Below are 17,553 nucleotides of genomic sequence, written 5' to 3'. Positions count from 1 at the left end.
GAAGCTTGCACAGGATAGAGTAGCATGGAGAGCTGCATCAAACCAGTCTCAGGACTGAAGACCACAACAACAACAACAAAACACCCTATACATTATGTTTTGTGGATTGCGCACAGGTCTTTTAAGGGTGAGTTGCTGTTTTGCTTGGGCTCCATCATTCCATGTTGTTCCTTATCTTCGCACAAACACATAATTTGTCGTCACCAGTAACGATACTGGGCCAACGGCCTTGCCGCAGTGGTAACACCATTTCCCGTCAGATCACCGAAGTTAAGCTCTGTCGTGCTGGGCTAACACTTGGATGGGTAACCATCCGGTCTGCCGAGCGCTGTTGGCAAGCGGGCTGCACTCAGCCCTTGTGAGGCAAACAGAGGAGCTACTTGATTGAGAGGTAGCGGCTCCGGTCTCGGAAACTGACATACGGCCGGGAGAGCGGTGTGCTGACCCCTCCATATCCGCATCCAGTGCCGTCAATGCGCTGATCTACATCTACTTGATTACTCTGCTATTCACAATAAAGTGCTTGTCAGAGGGTTCTATGAACCACCTTCAAGCTGTCTCCCTACCGTTCCACTCTCGAACGGCAAGCGGGAAAAACGAGCTCTTAAATTTCTCTTATTTTATCGTGATGATCATTTCTCCCTATGCAGGTGGGTAGCAAAAGAATGTTTTCGCAATCGAAGGAGAAAACTGGTGATTGAAATTTCGTGAGAAGATCCCGCCGCAACGAAAAACGCTTTTGTTTTAATGATTGACACTCCAATTCACGTATCATGTCTGTGACACTATCTCCCCTATTTCGCGATAATACAAAACGAGCTACCCTTCTTTGTACTTTTTCGATGTCATCCGTCAGTCCCACCTGATGCGGATCCCACACCGCACAGCAATACTCCAGAATAGGATGGACAAGCGTGGTGTAAACAGTCTCTTTAGTAGACCTGTTGCACCTTCTAAGTGTTCTGCCAATGAATCGCAGTCTTTGGTTTGCTCTACCCACAATATTATCTATGTGATCGTTCCAATTTAGGTTATTTGTAATTTTAATCCCTAAGTATTTAGATGAATTTACCGCCTTTCTGATTTGTGTGACTTATTGCATAATTGAAATTTAGCTGATTTCCTTTAGTACTCATGTGAATAACTTCACTCTTTTCTTTATTCAGGGTCGATTGCCACTTTTCGCACCATACAGATATCTTATCTAAATTATTTTGCAAGTCGTTTTGATCATCTGATGATTTTACAAGACGGTAAATCACAGCATCATCTGCAAAAAATCTAAGACGGCTACTCAGATTGCCTCCTATGTCGTTAATATAGATCAGGAATAATACAGGGCCTGAAACATCCCCTTAGAAAAATTAATGAATTACTGTGCAGATAAACCTCTTACGTTATTTGATTTTCAAACAGCTGATTAGAACTGAACGTACTCAGACATTTCTCTCCTTACTTATTCTGATCAACACTAAACTGACACACAATATTTTTAGCGCAACGCAATCTGACTTTCAACAATCCCTACAAAAGAATGGCCCTGACTAACAATAACCTATACCTTTCATGAATCACTTACCTCACAAAAATCTTCGTTACTCGAACTACTGCAATACAGAATGCGCCAATACTGCCAACTAAATAAAAGATACTAACTACTGAAGGCACTAACTAATGATAGGCATAGTTAGCAAATGAAAGATTTTGATAGAGAATATACAATGTATTTACCTTAATAATGTTCAAAAGTCATCATATATATGTCAGTTCATGATATACAGTATTACAAATTTTCTCTTTCTGATGGACACACGTCCAGATCGTCCGCTCTCAAAATTCTGCCATCTCTCTCCCCACATCTACCACTGCTGGCGGCTCACCTCCAACTGCGCAACGCTACGCGCTGTTCACATACAACTGCCCAACACTACAATAGCAAATATTCCAACAATGCAAACCAGCCACAGACTGCACACAGCACAGTCAGTGATTTTCATACAGAGCGCTACGTGGCGTTACCAACATAAAAACCTAAACAGCCTACTTACAGGCCTATTAACACTTCCCTGGGGAACGCCGGATATTACTTCTGTTTTAATCGATGACTTTCCGTCTATTACTACGAACTGTGACCTTTTTGACAGGAAATCACGAATCCAGTTGCACAACTGAGGCGATTCACCATAAGCACGCAGTTTGGTTAGAAGACGCTTGTGAGGAACGGTGTCGAAAGTCCTCTGGAAACCTAAAAATATGGAATCAATTTTACATCCATCCCCTGTCGATAGCACTTAATACTTCATGAATATAAAGAGCTAGTTTTGTTTCACAAGAACGATATTTTCTGCATCCGTGCTTTGTGTCAATAAATCGTTTTATTCGAGGTGCTGCATTATGTTCGAAAAAATATATGTTCCAAAACCCTACTGCAAATTGACGTTAGTGATACAGGCCTGTAATTCAGCGGATTACTCCTATTTCCTTTATTGGGTATTGGTGTCACTTGAGCAATTTTCCAGTCTTTAGGTACGGATCTATCTGTGAGAGTGGTTGTATGTAATTGCTAAATATGGAGCTATTTTATCAGCGTACTCTGAGAGGAACTTGAGTGGTATACGATATGGACAGGAGGCCTTGCCTTTATTAAGAGATTTAAGCTGCTTTGTTACACCGAGGATATCTACTTCTATGTTTCTCATCTTGGCAGTTGTTCTCGATTGGAATTCAGGAATATTTACTTCGTCTTCTTTGGTGAAGGAGTTTCGGAAAACCGTGTTTAATAACTCTGCTTTAATGGCACTGGCATCAGTGACTTCACCGTTGTTATCGCGCAGTGAAGGTATTCATTGCGTCTTGCCACTGGTGTGCTTTATGTATGACCAGAATCTCTTCGGGGATGACACGGCCGCCGGTCAGTACCATTGGGCTTTCATTTCCTGTTCGGGAGGAGTTTAGTTTACTTCAGTAACGATACTGGATAGGAATGTTGGAGTCAATTGATGACGAGCAAGCGGAGATGCATGTATGACAACAACCCGATTTTTGTGATGTTGGCTTAGAGCATGCGGTATCCACACACGCGAGTTTTGAACCTTCCCCGTTGCATGCAAATGACGCATGATGATGGAATGATTACAATTCATCATATTTGCCAGTTCTCGAGTACACTGTGCGGATCATTGTGGATTAAAGCATAAACGATTTTCGTCAAAGCCCGAAGGTCTTCCTGAACGTGGAGAGTCACTAATGTCAAAACGATCCTCCTCAAAACGAGAAAATAATTTTCTTGTGGTACTCTGTCCAATGACATTGTACGCACGCATAGCGCAAATGTTTCTGGCTGCCTCAGCTGCTGTCACCCCTCTGTCGGACTAAAACAGAAGAATACGTCGGAAATGTTGCGATTTCTCCATTTGGCATTGCATTTCATAGCGTCCACAGCTCCACTTACTATCTCTAAACGACAAAATGACAATATGTAAACTCAAATAGCAGCAGTAAACTGCAAATAAAAAAAATGACAATCGATAAATAAACCCATAGGAGTTGAAATGCCAACATTCAAAACAAAAGCACTACGATCTTATGCAGCAACTTAATATTTTCTTTGGTAGCTTATATCGTAAAACGTTATTTACTGTTGCCGTCGACACACATGTGGCCTAAGTTACTGCACGTACTTTTGTTGGACGGTCAGCGAGAATCATATAGTCGACTTTTTGCAAGATTTGTTTGGAAACCTCGTATGCTGGTAGTTCTGAGTCGTCATCATCAGAAATGGATGTCCGTCCACGTTTAAGTTCATGGTACCATCTCTAACCTATTATCATTAACGTGCAGTGTCCATTGTCAGTTTTCTCTTGTCACAAGTTTTCTCATCCACAAGCAAAAAGAAACTCGCCGAACGATATCGCACTTTTCCCATCTCTGCAGTAACAACCAGGTAGTAGAATTGAAATTCATACGAAACCGTGAATACGTTTCATTATTCTTTTTGCGTCGTCTAAGAAACTGTGGCATTCGGCTGAGACACCTACTTGCGCTATATGGGTACTTATTGAATCTTCCTCATATCTGACTGCGTCTCGAAGTTTGAGATACTTCTCTGAACAACTCCAAATCACAGTGGATATAAGCATTTTCTCATATGCTCATGTTTACTCCTGACACTATCAAGGATTATTTTGTATGCTAATGTTTTATGGGATTTATAACCCATCCACAACAATGCAGCTTCTTCCAAGGATGTGAAAGGCTGTTTCTTAGCGTTTCCAATGTATTTTCGTTCATTTTTAATGACAGTACGAAGGCACATTATGTTTTTGACGCAGTGGTTGCGGGGCCTACGCCATGCTGATGTCCTACCTGGCGGAGTTCCACAGCACCAAGTACCGCTCCCGCTGCATCATGTTCACCGGCATCGGAGTCTCCACTGCCAACTACCTCATTCCCTGTGAGTGGACACTCCTTCAATTCTTGAAATCCTTAGGAAGTACCTGACATCTCTGAAACGATCAAAACTTTTATTTTTATAAGTGTATTTACAGCAGAGGTAAATTCAACAAATTAAAAAATCATGATGTTATATAGTGCACATTTGTTTTTAGAAGCTTGAGACCGAATACGAAGCGCTAGTCTGTTCCATGAAAGCCTCTTCATCTCAGTACACACACACTGCGACCAGCATAGATTTAAATCTGCTTTTAACTTCCAACACGAATTTAATTATTTCTTGATGCCTAAGGATGTCTCCCATTCACTCATCCTTTTTTTTTGGTCATCAGTCTACTGACTGGTTTGATGCGGCCCGCCACGAATTCCTTTCCTGTGCTAACCTCTTCATCTCAGAGCAGCACTTGCAACCTACGTCCTCACTTATTTGCTTGACGTATTCCAATCTCTGTCTTCCTCTACAGTTTTTACCCTCTACAGCTCCCTCTAGTACCATGGAAGTCATTCCCTCATGTCTTAGCAGATGTCCTATCATCCTGTCCCTTCTCCTTATCAGTGTTTTCCACATATTCCTTTCCTCTCCGATTCTGCGTAGAACCTCCTCATTCCTTACCTTATCAGTCCACCTAATTTTCAACATTCGTCTATAGCACCACATCTCAAATGCTTCGATTCTCTTCTGTTCCGGTTTTCCCACAGCCCATGTTTCACTACCATACAATGCTGTACTCCAGACGTACATCCTCAGAAATGTCTTCCTCAAATTAAGGCCAGTATTTGATATTAGTAGACTTCTCTTGGCCAGAAATGCCTTTTTTGCCATAGCGAGTCTGCTTTTGATGTCCTCCTTGCTCCGTCCGTCATTGGTTATTTTACTGCCTAGGTAGCATAATTCCTTAACTTCATTGACTTCGTGACAATCCTGATGTTAAGTTTCTCGCTGTTCTCATATCTACTACTTCTCATTACCTTCGTCTTTCTCCGATTTACTCTCAAACCATACTGTGTACTCATTCGACTGTTCATTCCGTTCAGCAGATCATTTAATTTTTCTTCACTTTCACTCAGGATAGCAATATCATCAGCGAATCGTATCATTGATATCCTTTCACCTTGTATTTTAATTCCACTCCTGAACCTTTCTTTTATTTCCATCATTGCTTCCTCGATCTACGGATTGAAGAGTAGGGGCGAAAGGCTGCAGCCTTGTCTTACACCCTTCTTAATACGAGCACTTCGTTCTTGATCGTCCACTCTTATTATTCCCTCTTGGTTGTTGTACATATTGTATATGACCCGTCTCTCCCTATAGCTTACACCTACTTCTTTCAGAATCTCGAACAGCTTGCACCGTTTTATATTGTCGAACGCTTTTTCCAGGTCGACAAATCCTATGAAAGTGTCTTGATTTTTCTTTAGCCTGGCTTCCATTGTTAGCCGTAACGTCAGAATTGCCTCTCTCGTCCCTTTACTTTTCCTAAAGCCAAACTGATCGTCACCTAGCGCATTCTCAATTTTCTTTTCCATTCTTCTGTATATTATTCTTGTAAGCAGCTTCGATGCATGAGCTGTTAAGCTCATTGTGCGATAATTCTCGCACTTGTCAGCTCTTGCCGTCTTCGGAACTGTGTGGATGATGCTTTTCCGAAAGTCAGATGGTATATCGCCAAACTCATATATTCTACACACCAACGTGAATAGTCGTTTTGTTGCCACTTCCCCCAATGATTTTAGAAATTCTGATGGAATGTTATCTATCCCTTCTGCCTTATTTGACCGTAAGTCCTCCAAAGCTCTTTTACATTCCGATTCTAATACTGGATCCCCTATCTCTTCTAAATCGACTCCTGTTTCTTCTTGTATCACATCAGACAAATCTTCACCCTCATAGAGGCTTTCAATGTATTCTTTCCACCTATCTGCTCTCTCCTCTGCATTTAACAGTAGAATTCCCGTTGCACTCTTAATGTTACCACCGTTGCTTTTAATGTCACCAAAGGTTGTTTTGACTTACCTGTACGCTGAGTCTGTCCTTCCGACAATCATATCTTTTTCGATGTCTTCACATTTTTCCTGCACTCATTTCGTCTTACCTTCCCTGCACTTCCTATTTACTTCATTCCTCAGCGACTTGTATTTCTGTATTCCTGACTTCCTGTACTTCCTCCTTTCATCAATCAACTGAAGTATTTCTTCTGTTACCCATGGTTTCTTCGCAGCTACCTTCTTGGTACCTATATTTTCCTTCCCAACTTCTGTGATGGCCCTTTTTAGATATGTCCATTCCTCTTCAACTGTACTGCCTACTGCGCTATTCCTTATTGCTGTATCTATAGCGCTAGAGAACTTCAAACGTATCTCATCATTCCTTAGTACTTCCGTATCCCACTTCTTTGCGTATTGATTCTTCCTGACTAATGTCTTGAACTTCAGCCTACTCTTCATCACTACTATATTGTGATCTGAGTCTATATCTGCTCCTGGATACGCCTTACAATCCAGTATCTGATTTCGGAATCTCTGTCTGACCATGATGTAATCTAATTGAAGTTTTCCCGTATCTCCCGGCCTTTTCCAAGTATACCTCCTCCTCTTGTGATTCTTGAACAGGGTATTCGCTATTACTAGCTGAAAGTTGTTACAGAACTCAATTAGTCTTTCTCCTCTTTCATTCCTTGTCCCAAGCCCATATTCTCCTGTAACCTTTTCTTCCACTCCTTCCCCTACAACTGCATTCCAGTCGCCCATGACAATTAGATTTTCGTCCCCCTTTACATACTGCATTACCCTTTCAATATCCTCATACACTTTGTCTATCTGTTCATCTTCAGCTTGCGACGTCGGCATGTATACCTGAACTATCGTTGTCGGTGTTGGTCTGCTGTCGATTCTGATTAGAACAACTCGGTCACTGAACTGTTCACAGTAACACACCCTCTGCCCTATCTTCCTATTCATAACGAATCCTACACCTGTTATACAATTTTCTGCTGCCGTTGATATTACCCGATACTCATCTGACCAGAAATCCTTGTCTTCCTTCCACTTCACTTCACGGACGCCTACTATATCTAGATTGAGCTTCTGCATTTCCCTTTTCAGATTTTCTAGATTCCCTACCACGTTCAAGCTTCTGACATTCCACGCCCCGACTCGTAGAACGTTATCCTTTCGCTGATTATTCAATCTTTTTCTCATGGTAACCTCCCCCTTGGCAGTCCCTTCCCGGAGATCCGAATGGGGGACTATTCCGGAATTTTTTGCCAATGGAGAGATCATCATGACACTTCTTCAATTACAGGCCACATGTCCTGTGGATGCACGTTACGTGTCTTTAATGCAGTGGTTTCCATTGCCTTCTGCATCCTCATGTCGTTGATCATTGCTGATTCTTCCGCCTTTAGGGGCAAATTCCCACCCCTAGGACAAGAGAGTGCCCTGAACCTCTATCCGTTCCTCCGCCCTCTTTGACAAGGCCGTTGGCAGAATGAGGCTGACTTCTTATGCCGGAAGTCTTCGGCCGCCAATGCTGATTATTTATCAAAATTTGGGCAGTGGCGGGGATCAAACCCGGGACCGAAGACGTTTTGATTATGAATCAAAGACGCTACCCCTTAATTTTGTCAATTGATGCCATCAGTTTCTTTTCTCCTCTTTTAAATTTATACCTCTTCATTAGTTGTCGGAACTATCTGTCTAACGCGCGTGACGGTCTCCCCCCCCCCCCCCCCCCCCCGGCACGAATCCGCCCGTAGTTCTAAATCTAGGGGAATGATGACCTCAGATGTTGAGTCCCATAGTGCCTAGAGCCATTTGAACCTTTTTTTTGTTTTTGTTTTCTTAATGGGGAGGCGGCAGGATGGGGGGACTGTTGTGGCCTGTTGTGGGGTTGTGAACCGCTGAGGGCTAGGGCGGGACGAAGCCTCTCCGTCGATTCTAGGTCGTTGGTTCAATAAATACATACATACCTATCTTAGCCTTACCTCCAGCATTCGTCTACATTTAAAAAGCTCCTACTCCTCTCTTGTTCGTATTGTTTAATGACCACATTTTTTATTTTCTCTATCTCCACCATCGAGTCATTTCGCCGACAAAAAAGAAAAACTCAGTTGTTACTTTAACTGCCTCATTTTCTAATTTAATTCCATCACCATCGCCTGTTTTAATTCGACACTATATTCCTCTTTCTGCTCTTTTGATGATGTCCATATTATGTCCTCTATATAACGCGCTATACATTCCGTTGAAATGCTCTTCCATCTCCTCTGGTGGTTCTGACAGAATTATAATGTCCGTACATTTATCTTACCATGGACTATAGGACGAAAGCTCTTAATATATCATTATGTACCGCGGATGTCACTTTTAGCATTATTTACAGTTCTTTGTCTACTATCGAGTCTTGCTTAAATGCTGCCGCCGTTCATAGCACAGCAGCACAGCACAGCACAAATGAGTTTCTTATACGCTTTGTGAGATGTATAACGATGATTGCTCAGATTGTCATCAGCATGTTATACGCTTGGAATCCTATCATCAGTATGTAACATGCATACATTCATATGTACACTCAGTTCGTAGCTATGGCATTCTTTTTTGAGTAACAAATGCACAAAATGTGAGCACAATTTTCAAAGTCCAGAAAAGAGAGATAAGAATACTAACCAAAAATAGTTGGGGTTTTAACTGCTCTGTGTAAATACATGTGCCACTCAGTTGTACACATCGAAAATAACACGGTTAATTGCTGCACAAAGAGTACTGTCCATTATTATGGAATAAGAGCTAGACTCAACTTACACTTACCAAGAAAAATAAACATAAAATTCAAAACAACGTTTTCCAACAAGTAATAAAACTGTACAATAAATTACTAAATATATTAAAGAAATTGGAAAAATACACTGAAAGGGTACAGTACCGCCCGACATTGAAAATAGGTACAACATACTTCTTTATTTTTGTCAGAACAACACATTTTTTTGTAAAATAACTCAATTTCAATTAATACAGCGAAACCGGATACCAGTGTGGGAAAGAATGACAATTTATTTATTTAATTGATCACATGTGCACTCCCACAAAGTAAATCCCTACATCCAGATTGGTGAGATCTGTGAAATGAATGAATGTATGGTCGTCTGCTAACCGCAGATAGTGAATGTGAATATATGATCATCTTTGAGTCGATCCTTTGGCTACCTTTGGTGGGACCAAAGAGATGAAATTTACCAGAGCTTTGAGCGCCTGAAATGTGGCTGACCAATGCGATAGCAATGTGCTTCCCCCACCTCGACAGAGATGGGAGAGGACCTAGAGAATGGCCATGTTTCATCACTCTGCCGCTGGATCTTGTGCTGTTAAGACCTGTTTTAGTTGTGCTCCGTAATGACGAAAGAGTGGAGACATGGTATGCATGTGGAATACTTAATAGTAGTTTGAAATATTAATTTCTCTATTTCAGGAACTTTTGTGGGGAGAATTAAATGTCAGGCAGGTAATATTAATGGGATTGTAGTAATCTTCGGAAGTGACCAACGGTCACAATGAAACCACGTGTAGCAATAAGTTGAAATACTTCCGTGTGCTTAAGTTAAGCTGAATTACTAGCGTGTGTACAATAAGTTGAAATATTTAAGAAATAGCGTGTGTACCATAAGTTGAAATATTTAAGAAATGGCGTGTGCAGGACTTGAAATTAGAGACGAGTACTTCCACATGGTGAGTACTGTGTGAGTCTCAAACTGTGTATGAGACAAAAGATAAAGAGAAGTACTCGTCCATGGTATCAGTTGAGGACTCGCGTGTGTGATGAATATGTTCTTAATGTTACTTTGCGTGATATGATTCCGTGTGACGCTAGATTTAAACTCTGAGAGAGAATCAAGGTCAGTCGGCCGTCTATCCAGCAACGCCACTTGGCTTGCATTGCACAGGAAGACGTGCGTATATCTCCAGAGTTCATAGTAGGAAAGTAGAATTACGAAGTGGGGCAGTGTCGTGTGAAACTGGGATAAATATTGATTGAAGTAGGAAAGCTGAAAGTGATAATGTTGTGACCATTCTCTGTGTAGTATTTCCTATTGTAGTGTGGTGTATGTCATGTAATTTGGGTATGTGTGGATTGCATGGGAGAGTAGCGAGGTAGTTTCAAAAGATTAGTGGGTTATGCTTGTTCCTTCGGTACCGCTCGGTCGGGAGGAAAGTTTAGTGATGATGATTGTGAGAGTCGAAGCGTGAGGTATAATAAAAGATCCACCATCCTATCCAGAAAGTGCGCTGTAGCGTTAAAAGTAATTACGAGACCATAATATAGAGAGTCACCATTGTAAAGCCATGCCCACTGGGTGGAATTTCTCATGTGTTATTGTTGTAGGTTATAGAATTTGTGTGCTTAGGTTATAGAATTTATCGAAATAAATAAGATAGTGAAAAGAAAAAGATTGGTGGACTTTTCCTTCGAATTATATGTTGTAATAATGTCCCGAATTTATAATGTCTGCGCCATTCATATTCAGTGCGGTGGCCACGTGTTGATAAAAGCCGTTAAACGAAAGACAAAAAGAAAATGTGGTATTGCCAGTGCGTAGTGAACAGTCAGAGTTCTGTAAATCACAGATAGTCAGATGCGTGTTTCCGTTGCGTATTAATCATATAGGAGGATAACTTGTAACTTAAGTGTGAGTACTAGAGTTCATGTTACTCGATAAATAAGAATGAATCCACTCGCTTGGCAGACCACTCATCTTGCAGGCCTGACTGCTTGGTGCCACAGTATGAGCAAGGGATGTGGGTGCCTCTCAACACTTATTTAAAAATGCAGCTAAAAAGTACCTGTTATGGCATGTCCTATAGCCTTGTAAAAAGAGTCTACAAATGAATAAAGCTATAACTACTACTACTACTACTACTACTATGGTATACACATGATCATCTAGCATCATAGAGATGGCTGAAGTTGGTGTAATGTAGCACAGAAACTGATTGAAAGTAAGATAAAATCTATAAATGCAACTGGTAGTGTCTTTCGTACTACGTAAAGAATTATAAGTTTTATTAGAAGGTTATATACTTTTGAACTTTAATTCCCTTCCCAAAATTCCCCTCGCATTCCTTTACTTCTACTTTGACTTGCAGGTTGAATAATAAGGGGGATGGGCTACAATGATGCCTTACTCTCCTCTCAACTACGGCCTCTCTTTAGTGTTCTTCCATTGTTTTAACTGCAGTTTTATTTCTGTACAAGTTGTAGATAACCTTTCGCACCCTGTATTTTCTCCCTGATAGAATTTCAAACAGTTCATTCCAGTCAGCACAGTAAAATGCCCTTATAAACCTATAAATACAATAAATGTAGATTTACTCAATTTTACATAATCTTCTAACAAGGGGACCGCCCCTACCCTATATAATTTCATGAAAATTTTTGGTACATGTAGGAATTGGCCATAAAGGAAAGTGACAGAATTTGGAGCTTCAGATGCTAAAGCGTTCAGAGTAAATAGCATTTTTGGCGCGGTTCGGGTGAGACATCAGCCATTTACATTAGTCTAGTTGCCAGGGAGCGGTTGGTTCAGAGAAAAGATTTCAGGACGATAATCTCAGGGTAGCGTGGTCGAGACCGTAGGTCGAAAATCATTTTTTATTTTCAACTTTTACGTTACTTGCACTGCAAATAAACTGAAATAATGCTGAATATACTGTATTTATTAATATACTTGTAAAAGGCATAAAAACTAAAACGAACGGAAAATTGGGGATTGCAGTTGTACATCTAGGAAACATTGTAAAATGCATGTAAAATCAGATATATTTATTATTTTACGATTGAAAAGTTACTTGTCTTGGGATGATATAAGTCAAGAAAACAGAGGATGCAGTAATTTTCTCGGCATCTTTCTCAGGTTATAAACGCCGCATTTTTATAATCACATGACTGTTTTAAAGTTTCTACAAAAAACAAGTTTTATTTGTAATCCAAAAAGTTCTCTCTCATCATGTAACTTGGCAGTAAACCACCGCTAACGAATCATTCCCCATATATTGGCGAGGATAGCTAGTGACGTACAGAGAAATGTATTTCGATGTAGTCTTCTCGGGATGACTTCTTTTTCTCCCTAGATGAGTTAAGATCAGTTTTTGTTGTTGATGATGATGATGATTGGTTTGTGGGGCGCTCAACTGCGCAGTCATCAGCGCCCGTGCAAAGTCCCAACTTTTACACAGCCCAGTTTTTCTTTGCACAGTCGAATCTAGCTACTGTCACGAATGATGATGATGATGAAGGGATGAGGACAACACAAACACCCAGTTCGCGGGCAGAGAAAGTCCCCAACCCGGCCGGGAATCGAACCCAGGACCCAGTGATCCAGAGGCAGCAACGCTAGCCATTAGACCACGAGCTGCGGACTAAGATCAGTTTCTGCAGCTTCTTGATCAAATTCTTTTGCTGAGGATGAAAGTAGACGTCGCGCTGTGGCATTAGCTGAAGAGAACTACTCGAAGGAGTGCAAAGCTTTATACGCTTTAATTTAAGTCCCTTCAAGGAAAGTTATTTGTAGAGCTTGTGGACGCAATACTAAAATTTACTTTGCCTTGCATTTTCGTGCATCTTATGAAAATACAAACATTAATAAATACAATACAGTGAGCATTATTACAGTTTATGTGCTATGTAAGCAACGTAAAAATTGAAAAATAAAAAAAGTTTCTACAAGAAGACTCTACTGCACGACACTCACAATACCCTCACTTACTCTTCCCGCTCAATCAACCGCTGCCTGGCTAGTAAGTTATCAAGAATGGCTCTTGTGTCCCCAGAAATGCTAGATTTTTCTGAACTCCCATTTCTGTCACTTTCATTTCTTGCCAAGACCTGCATATACCATAAATTTGGAAGAAATCGGCGATGGCAAGTAGGCGCGGTCCCCTTGTAAGGTAAGTCATATGCTCAGTATTGCCTCTGGTGTCCCGTCCCTACTAGACCAATCGTGGAAATATCTTCTATCATGTGGCCTTCTACGATTCATTTAATTCCCTATGGTGTGACTAATTCACCACGATGTTGAGTAATGTCATCTTTTCCTATATGTCTCCAGGAACCTCAATGGGCCTTGCAGCACTCCGACAGCACCTTCAAGCACAGCATAATTCCTGAACGTCCTACATCTTCGTGTTCCTCTCCTTAAAGACGTTTTCTTAAGTCGATTAAGGCTAATGATAGTTGGTTCCCGTTTAGAGGACAAGGTCCAATTTTCCTTGTTGTTTACCGTCTGTATTGACATAGTGATTGATGAGACGTTAGCCCCTATTTCCCCTGCATTTTTATCAAATGTGTGAAATGAAAGTGTGTTTTCGCAGCCTTCGCGCTGGGGCTGCTGACGCAGCAGTGGGCGGTGGAGGTGGGTGGCGGCCTGGTGCTCAAGCCGTGGAACGTGTTCATCATGGCGTGCTCGCTGCCCGCTCTGCTAGCCGGCAGCCTCATGTCCTTCTTCCCCGAGACGCCCAAGTTCCTCATGTCCAAGGGCCGCAACGGGGAGGCGCTCGCCGTCTTCCGCAAGGTCTATGCTCTCAATACTGGACGCAGCCCGGACTCCTTCCCGGTACGTCTCTGGCTTACCAGCAGTCCGTCACCTCTGTAGTACATGAATGAGGAACTATGGACTTGCAGAACTGGACTTCCCCGTATTTGTAAGTTCCTGTCACCTGCTTCGTCCACCAACCTATAGTTAGCAAAACGGTTGAAAGTTTTCACTTACGTGAGTGTAATGTGTGCCACTTAATAACGAACACTCGTTCCCCAAAACCAAGCTATTTTGAGTAACCGTCCTCAATTACAACAATCAGCGACCACTCAGGGGTGAGGCCCCTGGTTACTTGAACCAAGACAAACATCAAGATGTTACACTACTGGCCATTAAAATTTCTACACCAGGAATAAATGCAGATAATAAACGAGTATTCATTGGACAAATATATTATACTAGAACTGGCATGTGATTACATTTTCACGCAATTTGGGTGCCTAGATCTTGAGAAATCAGTACCCAGAACAACCACCTCTGGCCGTAATAACGGCCTTGATACGCCTGGGCATTGAGTCAGAGTTTGGATGACGTGTACAAGTACAGCTGCCCATACAGCTTCAACACGATACCACAGTTCAATGTGCCGTCAATGCGAACAAGAGGTGACCGAGACGTGTAACCAATGGCACCCCATACCATCACGCCGGGTGATACGCCAGTATGGCGATGACGAATACACGCTTCCAATGTGCGTTCACCGCGATGTCACCAAACACGGATGCGACCATCATGATGCTGTAAACAGAACCTGGATTCATCCGAAAAAATGACATTTTGCCATTCGTGCACCCAGGTTCGTCGTTGAGTAACACCATCGCTGGAGCTCCCGTCTGTGATGCAGCGTCAAGGGTAACCGCAGCCATGGTCTCCGAGCTGATAGTCCATGCTGCTGAAAACGTCGTCGAACTGTTCGTGCAGATGGTTGTTATCTTGCAAACGTCCCCATCTGTTGACTCAGGGATCGAGACGTGGCTGCACGATCCGTTACAGCAATGCGGATAAGATGCCTCGCATCTCGACATACGAGGCCATTGGGATCCAGCACGGCGTTCCTTGTTACCCTCCTGAACCCACCAATTCCATTTTCTGCTAACAGTCATTGGATCTCGACCAACGCGAGCAGCAGTGTCGTCATTCGATAACCGCAATCGCGATAGGCTACAATCCGACCTTTATCAAAGTCGGAAACGTGTTGGTACGCATTTCTCCTCCTTACACGAGGCATCACAACAACGTTTCACCAGGCAACGCGGGTCAACTGCTGTTTGTGTATGAGAAATCGGTTGGAAACTTTCCTCACGTCAGCACGTTGCAGGTGTCGCCACCGGCGCCAACCTTGCGTGAATGCTCTGAAAAGCTGATCATTTGCATATCACAGCATCTTCTTCCTGTTGGTTAAATTTCGCGTCTGTAGCACGTCATCTTCATGGTGTAGCAATTTTAATGGCCAGTAGCGTAGAATTAAACAGACTGACTGGCTTGTATTTTAAACACACAGATTCTACAACAGTTTCGTCAGCATTTCAGTGATTGTCGCATTCTATAGCTGCAATAGGCTTATCAGGTAGACGACATGAATACATTTAAAAATCGCAAATAAAGTGATCAGCTTCAGCTAGAGAACGAAGTAATGGACATAGGAGCGCATTAAGTTTGGTTATATCACGTGATGAAACTACAGATTTTCTCTGAGAATATTTTTCACTTAAAAGGATTGATATATTGGGAATCCAAACTAACACGATCGCCACAGAATTTCAAAGGTGTGTGGTTAGTAGCTGTTGGTGCGTATTAATGCAGCACACGTATTTACCGACAAGTATCGCTACCTATACAGCCATATAAAATGTAACACCCTCAAAGACTGTGTTCAGCGACACTAAGGTATAATAAGTGCAGGCTATCAACGATCAGATGGCGTTCTGGAGGCCTAACTGTGCACCCTCTGCTTTGACTCTGCTGGTAATAGCTGTGCTGAGTTTGTGTGTGTGCAACATTCATTCTAGGATGTAGTCCCACAGACGACTACATTCTCGTACTGAACAGCTTCAGTCATTTGAACAAGGTCGCACTGTGTGCCTCTGGACAGCTGGATGGACATATCGACGGATTGGTGCCCATGTTGGGGACTACGTATCGGTGGTGAGTCGTGCAGTGGTTTTGGAAAATTCCCACACGTGTAGACTAGGTTCTGGACGTCCACGTGGTACAGACGCACGTCGAGAACGTCGCACTATGCCGACAGTGGTGGTACACTGAACATCATATCATCCAGGGATGAAATCAGGGAACATGTGCACCTGCTGTGTCGTCAGGGACCAATGAGGTACACGTGTGTGGCGTGGCCCTGGTGAGCTGCCTATTCGAGAGTGCATTCAACCACGAGACAAAGATCCCATCCCAGGTTTCATTATGTTGTGTGCCATCAGTTACTACATGCTGTCACATATGGTATTTCTGAGAGTAGAGTAACCAGTGCGCGTTAGTACCGCAAGTACCGTTATCCCCGTGTTATTGCCATTTCTTCGAAAAGAAGGTGATGTAATTTTTCAGCAGGATAGCGCACGTCCACGTGCGGCTGCTGCGACGCAAGATCTCTCGCCAGTTGGAAATGTGGAGGAGATGATGAAGAGGGAAATTATTCGTTCTCCAAGGCTTGCAAGAACCATTGCCGAATAGTAACAAAAGGCGTAAGATGCTTGGGACAATATGTAGCAGAATACCATTCGGAATCCTAATGATCGCTTGCATGAGAGATAAACACTCCTTTGTTGCTACTCCATGAGGGCACACTTTACTGCGACATATGTGTTCCATTTTGTCTTACAATGATGAACTATCTGTCACATAAGTTGTCAGTAAAATGACCTTGTGCTTGAGGGTGTTGCATCTCTTTGCGGCACTGAATCTAAACTGAGGTTGTAGAGTGCAGACTGGCAACATTTGAGTGGGCCGAAGTGTTGTCAGGGTTGTTTCAACTAAGTTGCAGCAGTTTCGCTGGGAAACCCTTACCTATCCTCCGTACAGTCCTGATCTCTCTACTTCTGATTTCCATATTTTTGGACCCCTGAAGAAATACGTCCGTGACAGTCGATTCGTTTAGGATGAAGAAGTGCATGCCTGGGTACAGTCACGGTCCCGCAGGCAGCCACAAACGTTTTTCGAAGAAGGCACTGACCATCTTACCTCGCATTGCGATAAAGGTACTGACAGCTAATGCAATCACTTTTTAAATAGTATATAGTTTACATAACTTTTCCCATGTGTCTAGTTTTTGAGTGCTCCTCATACATGTGACAGTATAAATGAAGATTAGACAAACACCGAGAGTATTTCAGTATGCTTACGAAATTTGTCACAGCATAATCGCAACAAATAATGTGAACTGTAAGAGTTACAAATCTCATACGTCAGTATGGATGATGAATTTAGGATGTTGCTGTTTGAGAAGAGTAAGCTGTGTACCAGCAGCGGATTACACCCTATCCCTTCTTTCATTACCATCATCGTCATT

The 17,553-nt window shown here is 42.2% G+C and overlaps 1 protein-coding gene across 1 annotated transcript in view; it reads left to right on the top strand.

Moving 5' to 3' along the window:
- The window catches only part of LOC124613091 (synaptic vesicle glycoprotein 2C-like), a 179,545-nt gene that overhangs the window by 96,696 nt on the left and 65,296 nt on the right, over positions 1–17,553 (top strand). Inside the window, exons 5-6 of the mRNA XM_047141683.1 lie at positions 4,332–4,453; positions 13,813–14,054. Coding sequence (XP_046997639.1) covers positions 4,332–4,453; positions 13,813–14,054 — 364 coding nt within the window. The remainder of the gene's footprint in view (positions 1–4,331; positions 4,454–13,812; positions 14,055–17,553) is intronic.

This window comes from Schistocerca americana, chromosome 4 (genome assembly GCF_021461395.2).
Source record: "Schistocerca americana isolate TAMUIC-IGC-003095 chromosome 4, iqSchAmer2.1, whole genome shotgun sequence".
Taxonomy (NCBI): Eukaryota; Metazoa; Arthropoda; class Insecta; order Orthoptera; family Acrididae; genus Schistocerca; species Schistocerca americana.
Note: the sequence above shows the minus strand (reverse complement) of the source record. Positions and strands in the feature narration are given on the sequence as shown.